The sequence below is a fragment of the Chrysochloris asiatica genome, unplaced genomic scaffold, assembly GCF_000296735.1.
Source record: "Chrysochloris asiatica unplaced genomic scaffold, ChrAsi1.0 scaffold00017, whole genome shotgun sequence".
NCBI classification, from domain to species: domain Eukaryota; kingdom Metazoa; phylum Chordata; class Mammalia; order Afrosoricida; family Chrysochloridae; genus Chrysochloris; species Chrysochloris asiatica.
Genome location: NW_006408535.1, coordinates 17,456,815 through 17,474,415, shown reverse-complemented (window position 1 = coordinate 17,474,415; position 17,601 = coordinate 17,456,815). Strand labels below are relative to the sequence as shown.

Below are 17,601 nucleotides of genomic sequence, written 5' to 3'. Positions count from 1 at the left end.
TGAGAGTTACTGACGTGACAGCAAAGGGTTTGGAAAGTAAGTCATTGAATTAGTAATCACAGAATAGTTTTCAAATGACTTCTGCAATCTGTTTGAGAGTTAATAATAAAATACATTATGAATCTGAAAGCATTATGAGTCTGAAAAGCTTTGTCAAGTCTGTAATCTTCCAAAAGTGTGCCAGAACTTTAGGAACTATGCATATATGCTGTTGTTAAGTGCCACTGAATTGGTTCCAACTCATAGTGACCCTGTATAGAGTTTTCAAAGAGCAGCTGGTGAGTTTGAACTGCTGACCTTTGGGTTCCCAGTCCAGTGCTGATCCTACAGCGCTACACCAAGAGTCCATAAACTTATAAGTGTAGGATATTAACAATGCTACTTGTCTCCTAGTAGTTTCTCTAAGGAGTCCTGGTGTGCTGCTGTAGGATAAGCACTCACTCGAATGTCAGTTTGAACTGCAAGGTTGGTGTTTCAAATCCACCAGCCATTCCTCAGAAACCCTATCCAGGGTCACTATGAGTCAGAACCAATTTGATTTCTGATTCAGAGGTCAGTCTGGGATGAAGTTAGATAGTATGCATTTCTAACTAGTTCCCTGATGATGCAGATGTTGCTGGTTCCAGGACCTCAGTTTGAAAACCACTGCTCTAAACAAGTAACACCACTGGTAGGAATGATAACTGTAGTACATTTAAGACATTTAAATATTCACTTTGAATTTTTATTTTAAAATTTCATATAAATATATATGGAAAATTTCAGAATACAATGATCTGAACTGGACATAATCTTGGTAAAAAGAATTACCTGGATTCAACTCCTCTCTGTTATCCTTAGCAAGCAAAACAGCATGTTCTGAAACTTCAGTTGCTTCTCTCTGTACAAGCTGACGTAAACAAGCCAGTACTGCTCTTCTCAGTAACAAATAGGGACTACAGAGATTAACCTGAAAAATACCATTTGGGCAATGAAAAAGCAAAAATTCTTGTAATGCTCACTTACACTAAAATATATTCACCGTCCCTACTTCCTTATCCTGTCCAGCGCATCACTGGGCAGAAAGCAGTATGTTAAACACACAGAAACTTCTTCACACTATTCTAGTATATATTCTATAACTTAGAAATAGCTTAAGGAGTAATATATATATCATTGCTGTTGCTGTTAAGTTCTGTTGAGTCAGTTCCAACTCATAGTTACCCTGTAAACTTCTGAGGTCGTAAATCTTTGTGGGAAGGGTAAGCCTCATCTTTTTCCCATGGAGTGGCTGGTAGACTCAAACTGCCAACCTTGTGGTTCACAGTCCAGTGTTTAACCTACAGAGCCACCAAACTCCTAGTATATGTATTAGATTATGTAATATTTATAAACAAATCCAAGCAAAAAGCCTCTTCACAGTGTTAAGAAGCACAGAATTTATATGAGAGTTTTTTAAAAATGAAAGAATTTATTTGCAGCTTATATCTGTGCTTATGCAACTATTGTAATGTTTTTTTTTTTTTTATTCTCTAAGTAGAAATTTAAACAAAACCATATAGGCATATACCATATTGGTTAAGAGGGAGGCTCTCTCAGTTTGTGTCCTAGATTCACCACTTACTAGCTGTGTGACGCTGGGCAAGTTATTTAACCGCTCTGTGCCTTAGTTTCTTTATCTGTAAAATGGGGATAACACTACCCTTATTTTTCAGGGCTGTTGTGAAGATAACAAAAGTTGATATGCAAAGTGTTTAGTATAGTTATTGGTAAACACTAAATGTTAGTTATTATTAGTGGAATCTCTATCAAAATGATTTTATTCAGTTAACATGTAAAATAATTAAGTGCATTTTCAAAGAAAGACAGAAAGTATTTTGATCAGAAAACATATTTACCAAAATATATTCTCAGGAAACAAGCATCAGAAAGTAGCAAATTATATATATATAGTGTTATTATTGTTAAGTGCTATGGAGTTGGTTCTAACTCATAGTGACTCTGAATAGGATTTCCAAGGAGCAGCTGATAGGTCTGAACTGCCAACCTTGTGGTTAGCAGTCCAGTGCTGACCCTACAGTGCCACAGCAGTACTCCACATATATAGTACACACATATACATATATATTTGTTGTTGTTAGGTGCCATTGAGTCGGTTCTGACCCACAGCAACCCAGTATAGGTTTTCTAAGGAGCAGCTGGTGAACCTGAAGTGCTGACTTTGCAGTTCAAAAGGCTTTGCAGTCTGGCACATTAACCCACAGTGCCACTCATATACACACATAGAAATATGTACTTATTGTAGATATGGAATATTTTTGCATAAAATGATGGGCTCAATACATATTTTCACATAGAAGTATTTAAAGTATATTAACCTCAATAGGTGTGCCCATTTAATACAAATGATAAGACAGATAATATGATTCAAAAGGTTTTGGATACAAATTCTTACTCAGTGACTTCACTGTTGTTAAGCGTCGTTGAGTCGGTTCCAACTTCTAGAGAACCTGTATAGGGTTTCTGAGGCTGTAAATCTGCAGGAGTAGAAACCCTAATCTTTCTCCTACAGTGACTTCATAAATAGAATACAGTCTGGAGTTTCTGATATTTATATTCTATCTATATATCAGTTTGGTGTGGTCTATGACAATCAATATGTGTCCTGAGACTGATTTTTTAAAGAAAAGTTCAAGAACTAATGTCATGATTCTTACAGTAACCTCTGATGCATATGGGCAAAACAGGACTGAAATGGGTTAATTTGTTGTAAAGAGTACAATTTCTTAAATTATGAGAGAAATAAAAAAGTGGTGTGGTAGCAGATAGTTTTAGATACAGAAGAATAAATATGTGCAAAGACAACTAAATTCTGAATTTACTATAAGCCGAAAAACATAACAAGTTTGTGAATATTTTATCAGTGAAATATATGCGAATTGCTTTATAAATATGTTCTATTACACTCTTAAGTTGTATAAAAAGAGAGGAATGCAATTCACAGAAAAGTCACAAGGTAATTTCATTTCAGCCATGTTTCAGAACTCTGCTGTTAGAAATTAGTACACAGGATAAACGAAAAGTTAAAATATGAAGATTGTTTTTATTTATGTTTAAGATTACTAATTTAACCAAAAAAAAAGTACAGTAGAAGACAATTTCAAAGAAAAGTCAAGGAATCTAACAGCTACTTTAACTGGAGATTTGCAAGCAAGGCATATACTAATTTATTCAGGCTGGTCAAGCAATCTTCCGAAAGCAGCATGCTTAAAATTATTCTTTAGTTTGGTATAAAATGGATGGAAGGCGGTCACATAAAGCAAAATGGGAAGCTTCCTATCGCCATGTCATTCTCCAGCATTTATATTGGGGAAAAAGGGAATAGAAATTAAGGCAAAAAAAAAAAAGCAGGCACATAAACCAACTGAAACTTCAATTCCTTTATGATTTGAATAAATTGAATATATTACATCAAACTAATGCAAGATTAAGTGCAAGGAGTGAGTGTACCATTTGGAGAGGGTTAAGAAGGATTTCTTTATTGTTACTAAATAAACACTAGGTAACATGCTACACATACTGGACTTGGCATTAATGGTTAGCTAGCATAACAAAAATGATGCAGAGGAAAACAAGAACATTTACAACCAAAAGAGAAAACAACACAAAGAAACAGCACTGCAAACCTCAAAAGCAAAAAAAAAAAAGTTAGGAATTGAGGGTCAGGGACCTACCAACACAGAATTATCCAACAAGATTTCCTGCACAAAAACAAATGACAGACCAGTCATGACAAAACCAAAAGATAAATACTAGGATGACTTTGACAGAGTCAGCTAAGCATTCAAGTATAAATATATTGATAAGAGCTATTATTCAAACTGGCTTAGCTTTAGCTAGGAATATGCCATAAATACTTTATTTTCCAACTTAAAGATCCTGAAAATACTCAACTCAAGAATTCCAAGATGTAAAATATACAACACACAATAATAAAATATGTACATTTGTGTAGTTAGATTTTCCATGGAATCTCTGATTTAGGCTCATAATCAAAAGTAAACACAAATGTGGGCAAAGTGTTTTGAGTTGCATTCATATGAACAAGCATCCAGCAAGGGACAAAGTTATTGGCTTACTTCGTCAAAAGTTAATTACAGATTTTGTAACTCTGGGAGGCCAAGTTTTACAATAGACTACTCAGAAATTTTAGTAGTTAAGGCCAAGTTCAGAGTGGAAGTTAAATAGCATGCAGTTAGAAGAAAACTCTTTGCATCTATGATTTCTTCCTAATGATGAAATGTATTCTGAATTTTTGGAGAGTTTTAAATAATATGAAAACACATTATGCTTAATAATTGAATTCTCCATAGAAAACAAACCTGTTCATAAAGCTGTTAAACAGGAAAGCAAAAGGAATTTGTTTACTATAAGTAGAACTGCTAAAGTAGAATAAATCCAATCTAGTAAGTTCAGAATAAAAGACTTGTTGACCAAAATATTAAGACTATAGTGAGGGGGAATATAGAATTAGAATATATGACTTCTGAATGAAGATCTATCTTAGACCTTAAATATTATGAGTAATATGAATAATACCTGCAATTGTTATTTCAGATTGTGTCTGACTGTACTCAGAATAAATATCTAATAGTTTTTATTCTTTATATTTAAAGGAAAGGGAAAAAAGTGAGTTTGATCAGCTATTATTCATCACAAGTTTGTTACTAGCCTTGATCTTCATTTCTCAATAAGCTTTATTTAGTGAGAAGACTGATTCTTATGACAAGTGAGTTCTTTCAAGCTCAGTCTAAAGTAATGATTCTCAACAGTCATGTTGCTAGTGACAGCGTGTAATGAACATTAGAGACTCAGCAAAAGGTGAAAAGAAGTGGCATAAAGTGATGGTTCCAAATGCAATAAAATTTTGAGGCAAGTCCAGATAGAAATTTGTGATATTCAAGCTAAATCTTAAAACCAATTCTGATTATAAATTTTTTTTGTTGGTTGTTTATTTTTAAAATTCATTTTCTGATACATATGCTGCTAGAATATAAAAGTGTTATTTCTTTAACTGGGATACAAAGGTTACATGTAATACTTTGGAACAGAGGAAGAAAAAAAAAATTACAATGACCATGTCTTATAAACATTTGCATGTTTGTAGCATTTATGTAGTAAGTACAATATGTACTTACTCATCAATAGGCCCCCAAAAAGACTAGACCTGAAAAAAAAATATGGGTTTACATATATATATATATATAAATAGAACACATAATTGTACCTAGTCTATGGGCTAGCTAAAATGTACATTACAATAAGTTTGAAATTCAAATAAAAGCCATAATTTATAATTTTACACTCACACAAAGGCAGCTGACAAGGCTAGACAAGTTGACATGTCGTGGAGCAAACATATGAAGCTGCTGAAGGCAAGAGATGGCTTGAGCTTGAACAAGGCAGTCTGGGTTATCCTGCATTACTGCACAACCCAAGAGGCAAGAAGTCCTTAGGGTAGAAACTGAAGTACTGTTGCCTAAAATAAAAGCAGAAAGCTTTTAGTAAGTTACCTATAATATTAGCACTCTATATAACTAGTTTTGAAAATTTACTTTCCAACTTTACACTTACGCTCTGAAGTAAAACTTCTTAGCTTAGTAACATTATCACATTACATGAAGTTATTCTTAATCTTATTTTTATTTCACCGCAAGTCACTAGACAAAGAAAACCCTAACATATTTGAATGTTATATTGTTTTCATAAAAAATGGAACTGTGGCACTTGTGTGGCACTGTAGGATAAGCAATGGACTGCAAGGTAGGCTTGATCCAATAGGTGAGCAGTTCAAATTTACTAGCTGCTCACTGCAAATCCTAAACAGAGTTGGTATGAGTGGGAATCAACTCAAGTGTAACGACAACAGCAATAAACTTGTTTATTAGGTGTCAACAAGTTGGTTCTGACTTACAGTGACACTGTGTACAATAGAAAATAAAAAATAAAACACTGGCTGGTCCTTAATACCAAATTTAGTCCTGCTTAGATTAGTTGAAAGTTAAGAATATTTGCATGTTTGGATTTATTTTGTAAGAAGAGAGTGGCACTCTTTAAACTGCTTCACTAATGTCTGTCATTTTAATTCTTTAGCGAAGGAATTGTAAGATGTATGAGTATGCAATCGTTCTAAAAATGATGCGTCTTGTCTTTCCTATGTAGGAGAAATATAGATTGCCTGCAATTTATACAATGATTTAGCATAACATACTAAGTACTTACTACCATGTGCCAAACACAGAAACTTTTAAAATCGTCCCAAATTTTATAGAGGTAGAACAGAAGTCCAGAGATGTAAAAAGAGTTCCCCAATTAGTTACTGCATCTGAGACTTGGTTTCCCAGTTTTTATGGGTTTTTTTTGGCCTCTTTGACATCATGTAGGGCCAACATTTCCCTCAAGGTTCTGCCCATATAGTTGAATAAAACATTGTGTCAAACAACACTTCATTAAAAAGTATGTGGGTTCAGTCACAGGAACTGAATTCAATTTTGTGTATATATTTAAAATATAAATCACTAAAAAACAGCTATGCGTACCTTGCAGCTCTGGACCCAATGTGGTGATGAGGGCATTCAAACAGCGACCAAGACTTTGGTGAACTTCAGCATGAGTGGGAGGCACATTTAACAACAACATTATGATAAGAGACAAGGTAGGTTCTACATGCACATAATACAGTGGGCCGGCAGAATCAATTATCAATGACAGAGAGTGTAGTGCCCAGGTCTGTGAAGAGAGTAAAAAATAATTTAAAATGTTACAGCAGCACTAACAAATGTAAAATATATTAAATTATCCTTTTGTTGAAGCAAGTCATAAAGTAACAGCAAAGTATATATGTGGTACTACTAATTTGTAAAGAGAAAATGAAAACTTTAGGATTTAAGAAATTTTTCTTTTAATATTTAGTAAAAAACAACTTAGAGACAATCATCTAATTTAGACATATGGAGTCCTGTTGGATAAGCACTATAGGATAAGTACTGGACCACAAAGTTGAGGTGAACCACAAGGTTGGTGTCAAACTCAGTAGTCACTCCTTGGAAACCCTAGACAGGGTCACTATGAGGTGGAACGCAGTCAATGGCACTTAACAATAATATTTAAACATATAACAGCCCTAAGAATTGATTCCAAGATAATGTTTAGTACCTTAGGTAACATTTTGAAATAAATCCAGTTTGATAAAAACGTTTATTGCTTTATCTATGTTAAGAACAAAAATTCTAACTTCAACTTAGATTTGAAAGAGTAAGATTCCATTCCTATAAAGTATAAATAGCATCAAAACTTTTTTAATGCAAATTAGGATAGTGTTTACCATTAGTGGGTCAGGCAGTAACCAGAAGAGAGCATGGGAAGGCTTTTTGGCTTACTGATAATGTTCCACTTTTTTATTTAGATGCTGGTTATATGATGTACTCAGTTTGTACAACTAATTTGCAGTGATGCACATTACACAGGTGATAAACATACACATACATGAGGGGGCTTCAAAAAGTTCATGGAAAATTATTCCATTTGCCCATGAACTTGTTGAGGTTTCTGCATTATGTATATATAATTAATACGAATGAGGCAAATTTAGCTCACCATTGTTACTTTGTATATAAAGTTTTAGTGAAACACAGACAGGCTCATTCATTTACATATTGTCTTGTGGTGCTTTTCTGAAACAATGGCTGACAGAACTAAACAGTTGCTGCACAGATGGGAGGACCCACAAAGTCTGACTAATTTACTATCTGGAAGTTTTTGTTCAATGACTACTGAGGTTCTATTTGGGATGATAAGTCTTTGAAATAGATAGTGGTGATGATTGCAGAACACTGTAAATATAATTATACAATGCCAATGAATTATGCAGCTAAAATGGTTAAAGTGACTATTTTAGTTATATATATACATATTTTATTATAAGAAAAATTACCATTTGGTCCTTAATAAGTTTGCTATTACCTAATTTAGATAAAACAAGATTCGCCATTTAGTCTAATCTCACTTGTGGTAGCTAAGTTACATAAATCTAACCAAAGCCATTGCCATCAAGTTGATTCGAACACACAGTGACCCTATAAAACACAGCAGAACTGCCCCTACTGTTTCCTGGCTGTAAATCTTTATGGGAGTAGATTGCTCTATCTTTTTGGAGGAGGCTATTGGTGCTGTGATAATTTAGAATCCTGGTGTCGTGCTATAGGATAAGGTCAGTAGTTCAAACTCACCAGCTGCTCCTCAGAAACCCTATACAAGGTCACAAAGAATCAGAACCAATTCAAGGGCACTTTTCAACAATAAATACCACAATTCAGAAAAGGAAAGCTAACTGTGGCTTAGAAATGAAGTTTGATAAGAAAATGGTTAAATTGGAACTTAGTATATAAAAAAAGTTCAAATGTCAAAGAAAAATAGGAAGGAAGAATAGCAACGGAAAAAATACAGAATGCAGATATGAGGACATGTGTGGGAGGAAAGTAGGTAAATCCACTTTGGAAAAAGTCAGTAACAGAGAAGGTTCCAGGGTCAGCTGATGAGACTCGAGAAGTCAGCTGATGAGAAGGTGATTTTTCCATCTTTCCAGTAAGGAAGCTGGCAAATAAAACAAATTTGGTCTCATATTGAAGGAGAGGCATAAAGAGAAGAATGTACAAATGACGTATCCTGTAGGAGAGTAATGTAATATAGACAGACATACTTACAAGAAGAACAGACTTAAGGTATCAGGAGAATGGTGATTCCCTGGACATAAATGCATGTAAAATATGTGGCTAAGAAGATAGGATTTAGAGTCTATAACTCTTCTTAACCTGATTTTAAGATTAGGTTTTCATCTGTGAACAAGGGATTTAATTTCTTCAACTCAGTTGTTTTTCTGTATAATAAAGATATATACCTTGGGTTACTGTGAGGATTAAAAGTGTATTTTAAAAAATGTAATACAGGCAGTGCCTGGATTACGAATGAGACCCACTCACGCCTAAGTGTGTCATTAAGTTGAATCTGTAGGTAAGTCAGAACAGGCACATTTTGTTCTTATTTAGCCTTAACTTTACATAGAGCAATAGCCTGAAGCCTTTTAAATGACTTAAAGCTGCACATGCAGCAAGTGAAGATGATCGGGATGACAAATTTGTTGTGAGGAGTTAGTTCAAGGATCCCTGGTAATGTAGTGGGTTATTATGCATTGGGCTGCTATCCACAAGGTTGGTAATTTGAATTCACCAGTCACTCCTGGGGAGAAAAATGATTCTTTGTGTTCCTGCAAAGATTTACAGCCTCAGAATCCTTATACAGGGTCATTATGAGTTGGAACCGACTTGCCGGCACACAGGAGTTATTAGTTCAGTCACTTTAAAGTAAGTCAACATAAAGGGAGAAGTATGAATCGCCCATTAAGTAGATTGTTTGTAACCCAAGAATTTACTGTACAATGCCTGGCACCTATTAAGCTCTCTAAAATGGTGAAAACTGTTAATAAGATGGAAGGAAGATCCACTACCAGAAAAAGAGACTGAACTTGGCTTTAGAAACTCTCAGCTTGAGGGTAAGATAGAATTTAATTTAAAACATACAGCAAAGTTTCACAAAAGAGGATATTCAAATAGTCACCAAACAAATGAAAAGATGCTCAACATCGTTAGTCATCTGAGAGATGGCTAAGATTAATAAAAATCCCTCAAAGAAAAACAAAATAGAAAAGAACCAATTTTGGACAGGATTTGGGGAAATTGGAAGCCTTATGCAATGATGGGATTGCAAAATGGTACAGTTGTTATAGTAAACAGTATGCTGGTTCTTAAAAAAAACAAACAAAAAACTAAAAATAGAACTACTATGTTGTTGTTGTTGTTGATAAGTGCTGTAAAGTCGACTCCAATCCATAGCGACCCTGTATAGGGTTTCCAAGGAGCAGCTGGTGAGCTTCAACCGCCGACCTTGCAGTTTAAACGGCATTGCAGTTTGGTGAATTAACCCACAGCACCATACCAGGACTCCAGAACTACTATATGATCCAGCAATTCCAATTCCATTCTTAGGTTTATCCCCAAATGACTTAAAAGCAAAGACTCAAACAGAATTCTACATCAACGTTCCTTGCAGCACTATTTATAGTAGTCAAAAGGTGGAAACAACTTTTATACTTATCAATAAATGAATGGATGAACAAAATGTAATATACATACATACAATGGAATACTACTAAACGAGTAAGAGAAATAAAATCTTGGTGCATGCAACAACATAGAGTTTTAAGAATTACATTAAAGTCAAGATCTCTTTAACATTAAAGAGTTAAAGAAGTCATCACAAAAATACATATATTGTATGACTTTCACTTATACAAAAAGGCAAATGTATAGAGACCAAAGTTTATTAGAGGTTACCAGAAGCAAGGAGGGCGCTAAGAGGGGTTATTGCTATGGAGTACTACGAATCTATTTACAGTGACGGAACAATTTCACTGATTAAAGGTAGGGTTGCACAACTGACCAATGTAACTATTGTACAACAAGTTGTACACCTGTAAAAAAATATATTTACACTGAGAGAAAGAGAAAAAAAAAAAAAAGAGTAGCTGCTAAGGTCGTTTATGTATAACCAAACACCCTCATGGGATTTCCTTGATTTGGGGATTTAGGGCTTTGGTTTCAAAGGACATCCCTGTTAACTGGCCTAATAACATGTTTAGTTCTCTGCTCTACCATTAATGAGTAATGGCTGCGATGCTTGCAAGCAGGCATCCAAAGCACAATTGGTCTCTATTTGCCTGGAGCAGCAGAGGAAGGTGAGTCAAGAAGAGAAGGAGAATATTAAATGTGTGGCTAATTACTTCCATGAACAACTATTTCCCTTGCCATGAGACCAGAACTGGATAGTGCCTAGCGACCATTAGTGAACATTTTGATCAAATGATTTTATAGAAAAATACAGTTCAAAAGGGGGAAACTGCAGTAAAGAATTTCAAATTCTCAGAGACTCCAGATTTCTGGAACCAGGGTGGCTGCATAAAGTGAAACTACTGCCCTAAGATAAGGAGCTCTGGTAGTGTAGTGGTTACGAACCAGGCTGTGAATCTTAAGGTCAGCAGTTCAAAACTACCAGTGGTTCCATGGGAGAAAGATGAGGCTTTCTGCTCCCATAAAGATTTACAGCCTCGGAAACCCTGTACAGGGTCGCTGTGAGTCGGAACCAACTCCATGGCACATAACCACCACCACCCTAAGATAATCTAGACACCTTAAACCAAAAACATTCCATGAATTCTTCTTAAAACTGAACAGTAGCTTAGTTTAACTAATAAAAAATGTCTACCTTAAGCATTGTGTTCTTTTAAGATCTTTCTATATGGGATCAAACTGAGAACTCAAAAGCTTACATAGGAACCTTAAGAGGGCAGTGGGTTTATGCTAATGTGGGAGGAATAGCTCAGAAAAGGTCTGAGAATGGTTGCATAACCCAAATAATGCAATCACTGTCACTGAATTGTACATACAGAAACTGTTGAGTGGTGCATGTTCTGCTATATATAGTCTCATAACACAAATAAAATTGTTAAAAAAAAATAATCCACCGAGGTTAACAATGGCTTTGAGACTTATTACATAGGGAAAACATTATTTATGAATAACTGTCAATAAAACCATAATCTGCATCATCTACAAGTCATTACTTTCAAGGAAGGTATCACATAAGGTACTTACCTGCATATCAGGAGAAGTACTGTCCTGAGACAAAGTATAAAGTATTCCAACACAAGAATTCAAGTGTTGAGAAGAATTTATTCCTCCTAAGTACCTATACAGGGATCCCAAAGCCAATGAATGCCCTGTTCTCGTAACCACGTCTCTTGCAGACTTCAATCTGTAATTATGGAAATAAAAATAAATGACAAATCTCTGAAATAAAAACGATGCAGGTACACTGTTACTTATGCCAAACGTTCTGTATGAATAGTTGCAAAATTCTGAATTATATTTTCTATTGGCTGCCAAATTCAGAAATATATTTTGAAAAGAAAAATATTTTTAATAAAGAGACAATGACATTATTAATAATATCTCAGAATGAACAGTTTCAATGTACATAAAAACTTTCAGATATTCATGTAAAAACTATGTTTATAAGGCAGATATTGTTACTTTATCATTGTTACATTTCTAAAATTACCATGTTACTCAGATACTTGAATTACATAGAGAATTTTAACCGAAAAGTTTGATTTCAAAATTAAATATAATAAGAGAAGTTAATGTTAGAAATTCTTTATGTACTAATTCAAGTGCTTTACATGTAGCACTTCTTTACTACTCCCAACCTCGCCAAGGTTCTTACTATTATCGGAACCTTTTTTCAGAGGAGGAAACCAACACAATAGGTAACTCTCACTATTACTAAACAGCAGAGTTGGGATTTGAACCAACTTAGTGATGTTACTACAAAATTCCTCAGACTACTACCATCATTGCTAATATAGCTATTGTGAGTTTATATTTGTACTTCAGGTGAGAGAAAGAAGTAAAATACTGTCCAAGTTTGCAGTGCTAGTTAGTGGCATCAGTGAAATACAGTTTATGTTTCTAGATTTGTAGTCTACAACTTCTGCCTTTCCTGGTAGACTGTTCTTATTAAAATCTACAATTTTACATGATAAAATTCCTTTAGTCTTAACTGTATCAGAAACCATTCTATTGATGATGAATTGTATAGACAGTAATTTTTTTCTTAATATATAAAGACTGATGCTGAAGTAATAATAGTTTTATGTTTGAAGACTAGCAGATCAAATGGTTTCTCTTCATTTTAAAGCATGTACATTTGTGTAATTTTATTTTCTATCCTAAATCTTGGAATGAAGACTTCACTAGTTTCAACCCACCTGAAAGCTATACCCAGGTTTGACATATAGCCATGAATATGAAATAAGGTATTCACTTACTTGTCAAAGCTAATTTGAGCTAATCCAGCAGTAAAAACTCCATCATCGACCACCTGGGCTAATCTAGCCCATGCCTCTGCAGCAGCACATCTCAATAGGGGGTTGGGACTTTCTAGGGCTCCCATCACTAATGTTAGGGCAGGTCTTCTCATTTCTTCTGGACCTAAACTTCCTTTGGAGCTAGCCATGTACTGAAATATGTGAAGAGGAAACCAAATTGACAAAATAAATTCCTCTAAGGAGCTACAACCAACTTGATGGCACCTAACAACAACAAGGCGCTGCAAGGTCACCAGTTTAAATTTACTAGTTGCTCTGTGAGAAAAAGATGAGGCTTTTTGCTCCCACAAAGATTTAAAGTCTCAAAAACCCTATACAGGGTCACTGAATCAGAACTGACTCAACAGCACATAGCAGCAGCAGAATCTACTTTGGAGGAGCCCAAGTGGCTCTGTAGGATAAGCACTGGACTGCTAACCACAAGGTCAGCAGTTCAAATTCACAAGCGGTTCCATGGGTGAGAGATGAGGTTTTCTGCTGCCAAAAAGACTTATAGCCTAGGAAACCCCATATAGGGCTGCAATGAGTCAGAATTGACCTGATGGCAGTGGGTTTTATCTACTTTGGAATATATATTCTGATTAACCAGTTTTGTTCATATTGCTTAATATCTTTTTAAAAATCAGAAAAATGTTGAATATACACATATAGTCTGATTTTTATCTTTTCAAAAAATAGTTTATAATTTAAAACTCCTAGACAAACAATTTGGCAACCAATATCACTGTAATGTAAACATTATTAGAACCACATTAAAATAATCAAGAAAGCCTTTTATACTTTATTAAAATACAACTCATAAATGTAATGGGTTTATTCTAATGACATGTATTTTATCAATAAAAAGATTACATTAGAATGAGGAACACAACAAGCAAATACTTTAATGAATTTTGCAAAATTTTCTGTATAAATGATACATGCAAAACAATTGTTTCAACACACACACACACAAACACAGAAATCAAATCCAACAAGAGCCAACTGACTTTTTTCTTTTTCTCTGTAAGTTTTAGCTATAACCTTTTATGCTAAACTTAATAAAATTCTCGAGGAAATAAACAACAAAAATCTGCAAAGACAAATAGCTTCGTGTTCGTCTTAAAAAAAATGTTTTTGCCTGCTTTTCTATAGATTTTTCCATTTTTAAATCCACGCTAAGTCACATGCTTACTTTTAGATTTTATATTTTTCTCCCAAAAAAACGCTTGAAGAACAACAAAAAAGTTAATCACTGACAAACCCATAGGTTTAAAGTCCTTTTTTACTGATTTATTACCAGTCTTTGTCCATATGCATATGGATAGATTATTGGTTAGAGGCTTGAATAGTTAAATAGAAAAGACAGAAGGAGTGAAGGCAATATTATCTTTGGGGGTAAAAATAATTAAGGAATAATCTTATATTCTCCAGTTGTCACCTGCTGTAACTCTTCAGCACTTCGGACAAGTGGTCCAAATAGTGAAATGATCACAGCTAGTAAAAACACTGCTGATACAATAAACTTGAACTAAATAATTTTCTAAATACAGTACTACTACTAATAAAGTAATAAAATTAAATCACAGCTTCTTATGAAGAATATATTAAATTAATAATAAAAACAATACAGAAAATTAAGTAGAAAAATTTTACAGTAATGCAACTTGACAAAATAAGCTTGATATTATGAACTTTTATTTATATCAAATTACTGATAGCAAAGCTACTGAACAAGAAATCTCACCAATTTTCTGAAGGCAGTATTATTAGGATCAAGTGAAATAATGTTAAAATACAAGGGGGCTCAAAAGTTCATGGAAAAATTCCACTATCTTTCAATTCAATTTTTCCATGAACTTTTTTTTTCAAGTTTTTATTGTGACACCATGAACTTTTTGAAGTCTCCCTCACATAGATATAAATCTCAACTCGGCTTATTACTATTACTGAGTGAGAAGAAGGTTTATGGCAACCATTTAACTCTAACTCCTTTAAGGTGTCTTTTTCTTAAGCCATTAGGAATCTGAGACATTGCCCTATTATAGCTAACACTGGAATCGTGGTATAGCGCTGTGGGTTAATGTGTCAGACTGCAAAAGTCTTTTGAACAGCAAGGTTGGTAGTTTGGTGGTTCAAGCTCACCAGCTGCTCCTTGGAATCCCCATATGGGGTTGCTATGGGTCGGAATCGACTTGACAGCACTTAACAATAACATAGCTAACACTAGTTATATCAGTAAGGTATTAGAAACATTTATTTTACATAAATCACTAGCACAGTGTCTATGGAGTAGGTGGTAAGGGTATCTACCAAGAAAAGAATTTGAGGAAATGAAGAACTGTAAGTCTGATACATTCATCTATTTAAGCCATGACATGGACCAAATTTATGTCCACCCCCAACACTATATCTAACAAATTTACAAACAGAAAAGTTCTGTTTTTTGGGTGCAGTCTTAAGGCAGTATGGTAAAGGCTAAGAATCTGCATTTATATTTTGTTACAAGGTAAGGGTTATACTGCTGGTTTCACAGACTGAGAACCACTACTATCAATCAAGGTTCAGTAAACTTTTTAAAGGGTTAAACAGTAAATATTTTAGGCTTTGTGGGTCATACGGTCTCGAATACAACTACTCAATTCTGCTGCTGTACTACCAAAGCAATCACAGATAATATGTAAATGAATGTTACTGTATTCCAATATTTATAAACAATGGTTTTAGATTTCTCATGTCACAAAACAGTATTCGTCTCTGAATTTTTTTAACTATTAAAAAAATGTAAAAATCATTCTTAGTGCACAGACTATACAAACATAGGTGGCAAGCTAAATTTGTTCCACCTGCTAGAGTTTGCCGATCCTTGGTCTAAAATATTATGTTCAATAGGTTAAAGCATGGCACTAAACCAAGAATATAGGTCTGTTTACTAATGAACAAGTTTTACAAGGAGTAAGAGTAAAAGAGAAGTCCAAGTCCTGAGACATTTGCATGAGGAAATTAGGAAAAATAGGGGATGGGGGTTTGAAGAAAAAGTGAAAAAAGCACTAATCCTTTAAAAAGTCCATTCTCCTACCTCCTTAATTGGCCACACACACACACACAATCAAGTGAACATCTTTATATTTTAAAAAATAAGATTACCTTCAAAAAATTGGAAAATGAAGAAATAACATGTAACTGAACTACTTGCTGATGAGCTCCTTTTGTGCGTTTTATACTGTCCAAAAGTTGTTCCAATATAAGAAGCCTAAAATCAGAATCAACAAGACCAAATAGATTAGACAACGGATTTGTTAATAAAGATAGGGCTAATTCATTTCACTGGAGCTGCTACATGAGGAAAAATATTGTTGAAAATGAATTATTTTAAGACAACATTATGATTAATAGAAAACATTTTGATTTTACACTATCATGGCAAGAGGTAAAGAAACATTCTTTTGTGAAAAAAGGCAAATTTATTGCCTAATAAAGATTTATTTGAACAAATTCAGTTATTTTCTTAACTACCTTCTAATAAAATCATTTATAAGTTACTTGCATCAACTTTTTTGCTCTTCATACTAACTTATGGATTCAAGTATATTTCATCATTTTAAAGTTAGTACCAAGTTATATAGTCTACAGCCAATCAGAAACAGCACAATATACCCACACACTTCTTAATCTGAATTTAAAACTTCTCCCTATTAAAACTGTTTCAAAGTCCTGTACTCCCTCCCCGTTTCTCAACTCGATGTCACCTAACAATAATTCCATTCAAATCAGGAAAGCTGAAACAACAATTAAGATTTAATTTTAGGTTGTGAACTATCTTGATGGCAGGCATTACATATTATTTATCTTCATATCTCTATTACCTTGTTTAGCATACAGCAGGCACTGAAATGTACCAGTTACATAAAGGACAACTGCTGCCAGTGAGTAAAAACCAAGCATAAATGTCCAAAGATGGTATATGGGCATATTTGTACCCAACTTTAATATACCTCAAACCTTGACTCACAAAATATTGAATGATACAGAAATTATCAAAAGAAGATAGAAGGAATACAGAGTTACTGTACCAAAAAAAAAAAAAAAAGGCTGATGTCCATTTCAGGAAGTACCATATGATCAAGAGCCAATGTACTGAATTAAGAAGTCCAAGGTGCATTGATAACACTGGCAAAGAACAAGGAACTAGGAATTCATGGAATACAAATTGCAATCTTTCAACAAGCTGATGCAACACTGGAGGCAATCATTCACCTATACCAAGAAATTTGGAAGACAGTTACCTGGCCAGCTAATAGGAAGAGATCTATATTTGTGCCCATTTCAAAGAAAGGGTCAGTGACCCAATGGAAACGGAAATCATCCGAAAACATTAATATCACGTGCAGTTAAAATTTTGTTAAAGATAAGTGAAAAACAGCTCCAACAACAGTATACTGACAAGAAAAGCTTTTAACTGTGTGGATCATGACAACGTTGCAGAGTATTCTGGAACATTTAATTGTGCTCAGGAGGAATCTATATTTAGATCAAGAGGCAGTGATTTGAACAGAACAAGGGGACTATGAATAGTTTAAAAT

General features: G+C 34.2%; 1 protein-coding gene across 1 annotated transcript in view; it reads right to left on the bottom strand.

The window, feature by feature from the left end:
* Window positions 1-17,601, bottom strand: part of HEATR5A (HEAT repeat containing 5A) — a 166,834-nt gene that overhangs the window by 62,602 nt on the left and 86,631 nt on the right. The window contains exons 16-21 of the mRNA XM_006835364.1: window positions 16,166-16,271; window positions 12,980-13,170; window positions 11,745-11,904; window positions 6,579-6,768; window positions 5,349-5,518; window positions 811-949 (exon numbers count right to left, since the gene is read on the bottom strand). Of these exons, the coding sequence (XP_006835427.1) occupies window positions 811-949; window positions 5,349-5,518; window positions 6,579-6,768; window positions 11,745-11,904; window positions 12,980-13,170; window positions 16,166-16,271 (956 nt within the window). The remainder of the gene's footprint in view (window positions 1-810; window positions 950-5,348; window positions 5,519-6,578; window positions 6,769-11,744; window positions 11,905-12,979; window positions 13,171-16,165; window positions 16,272-17,601) is intronic.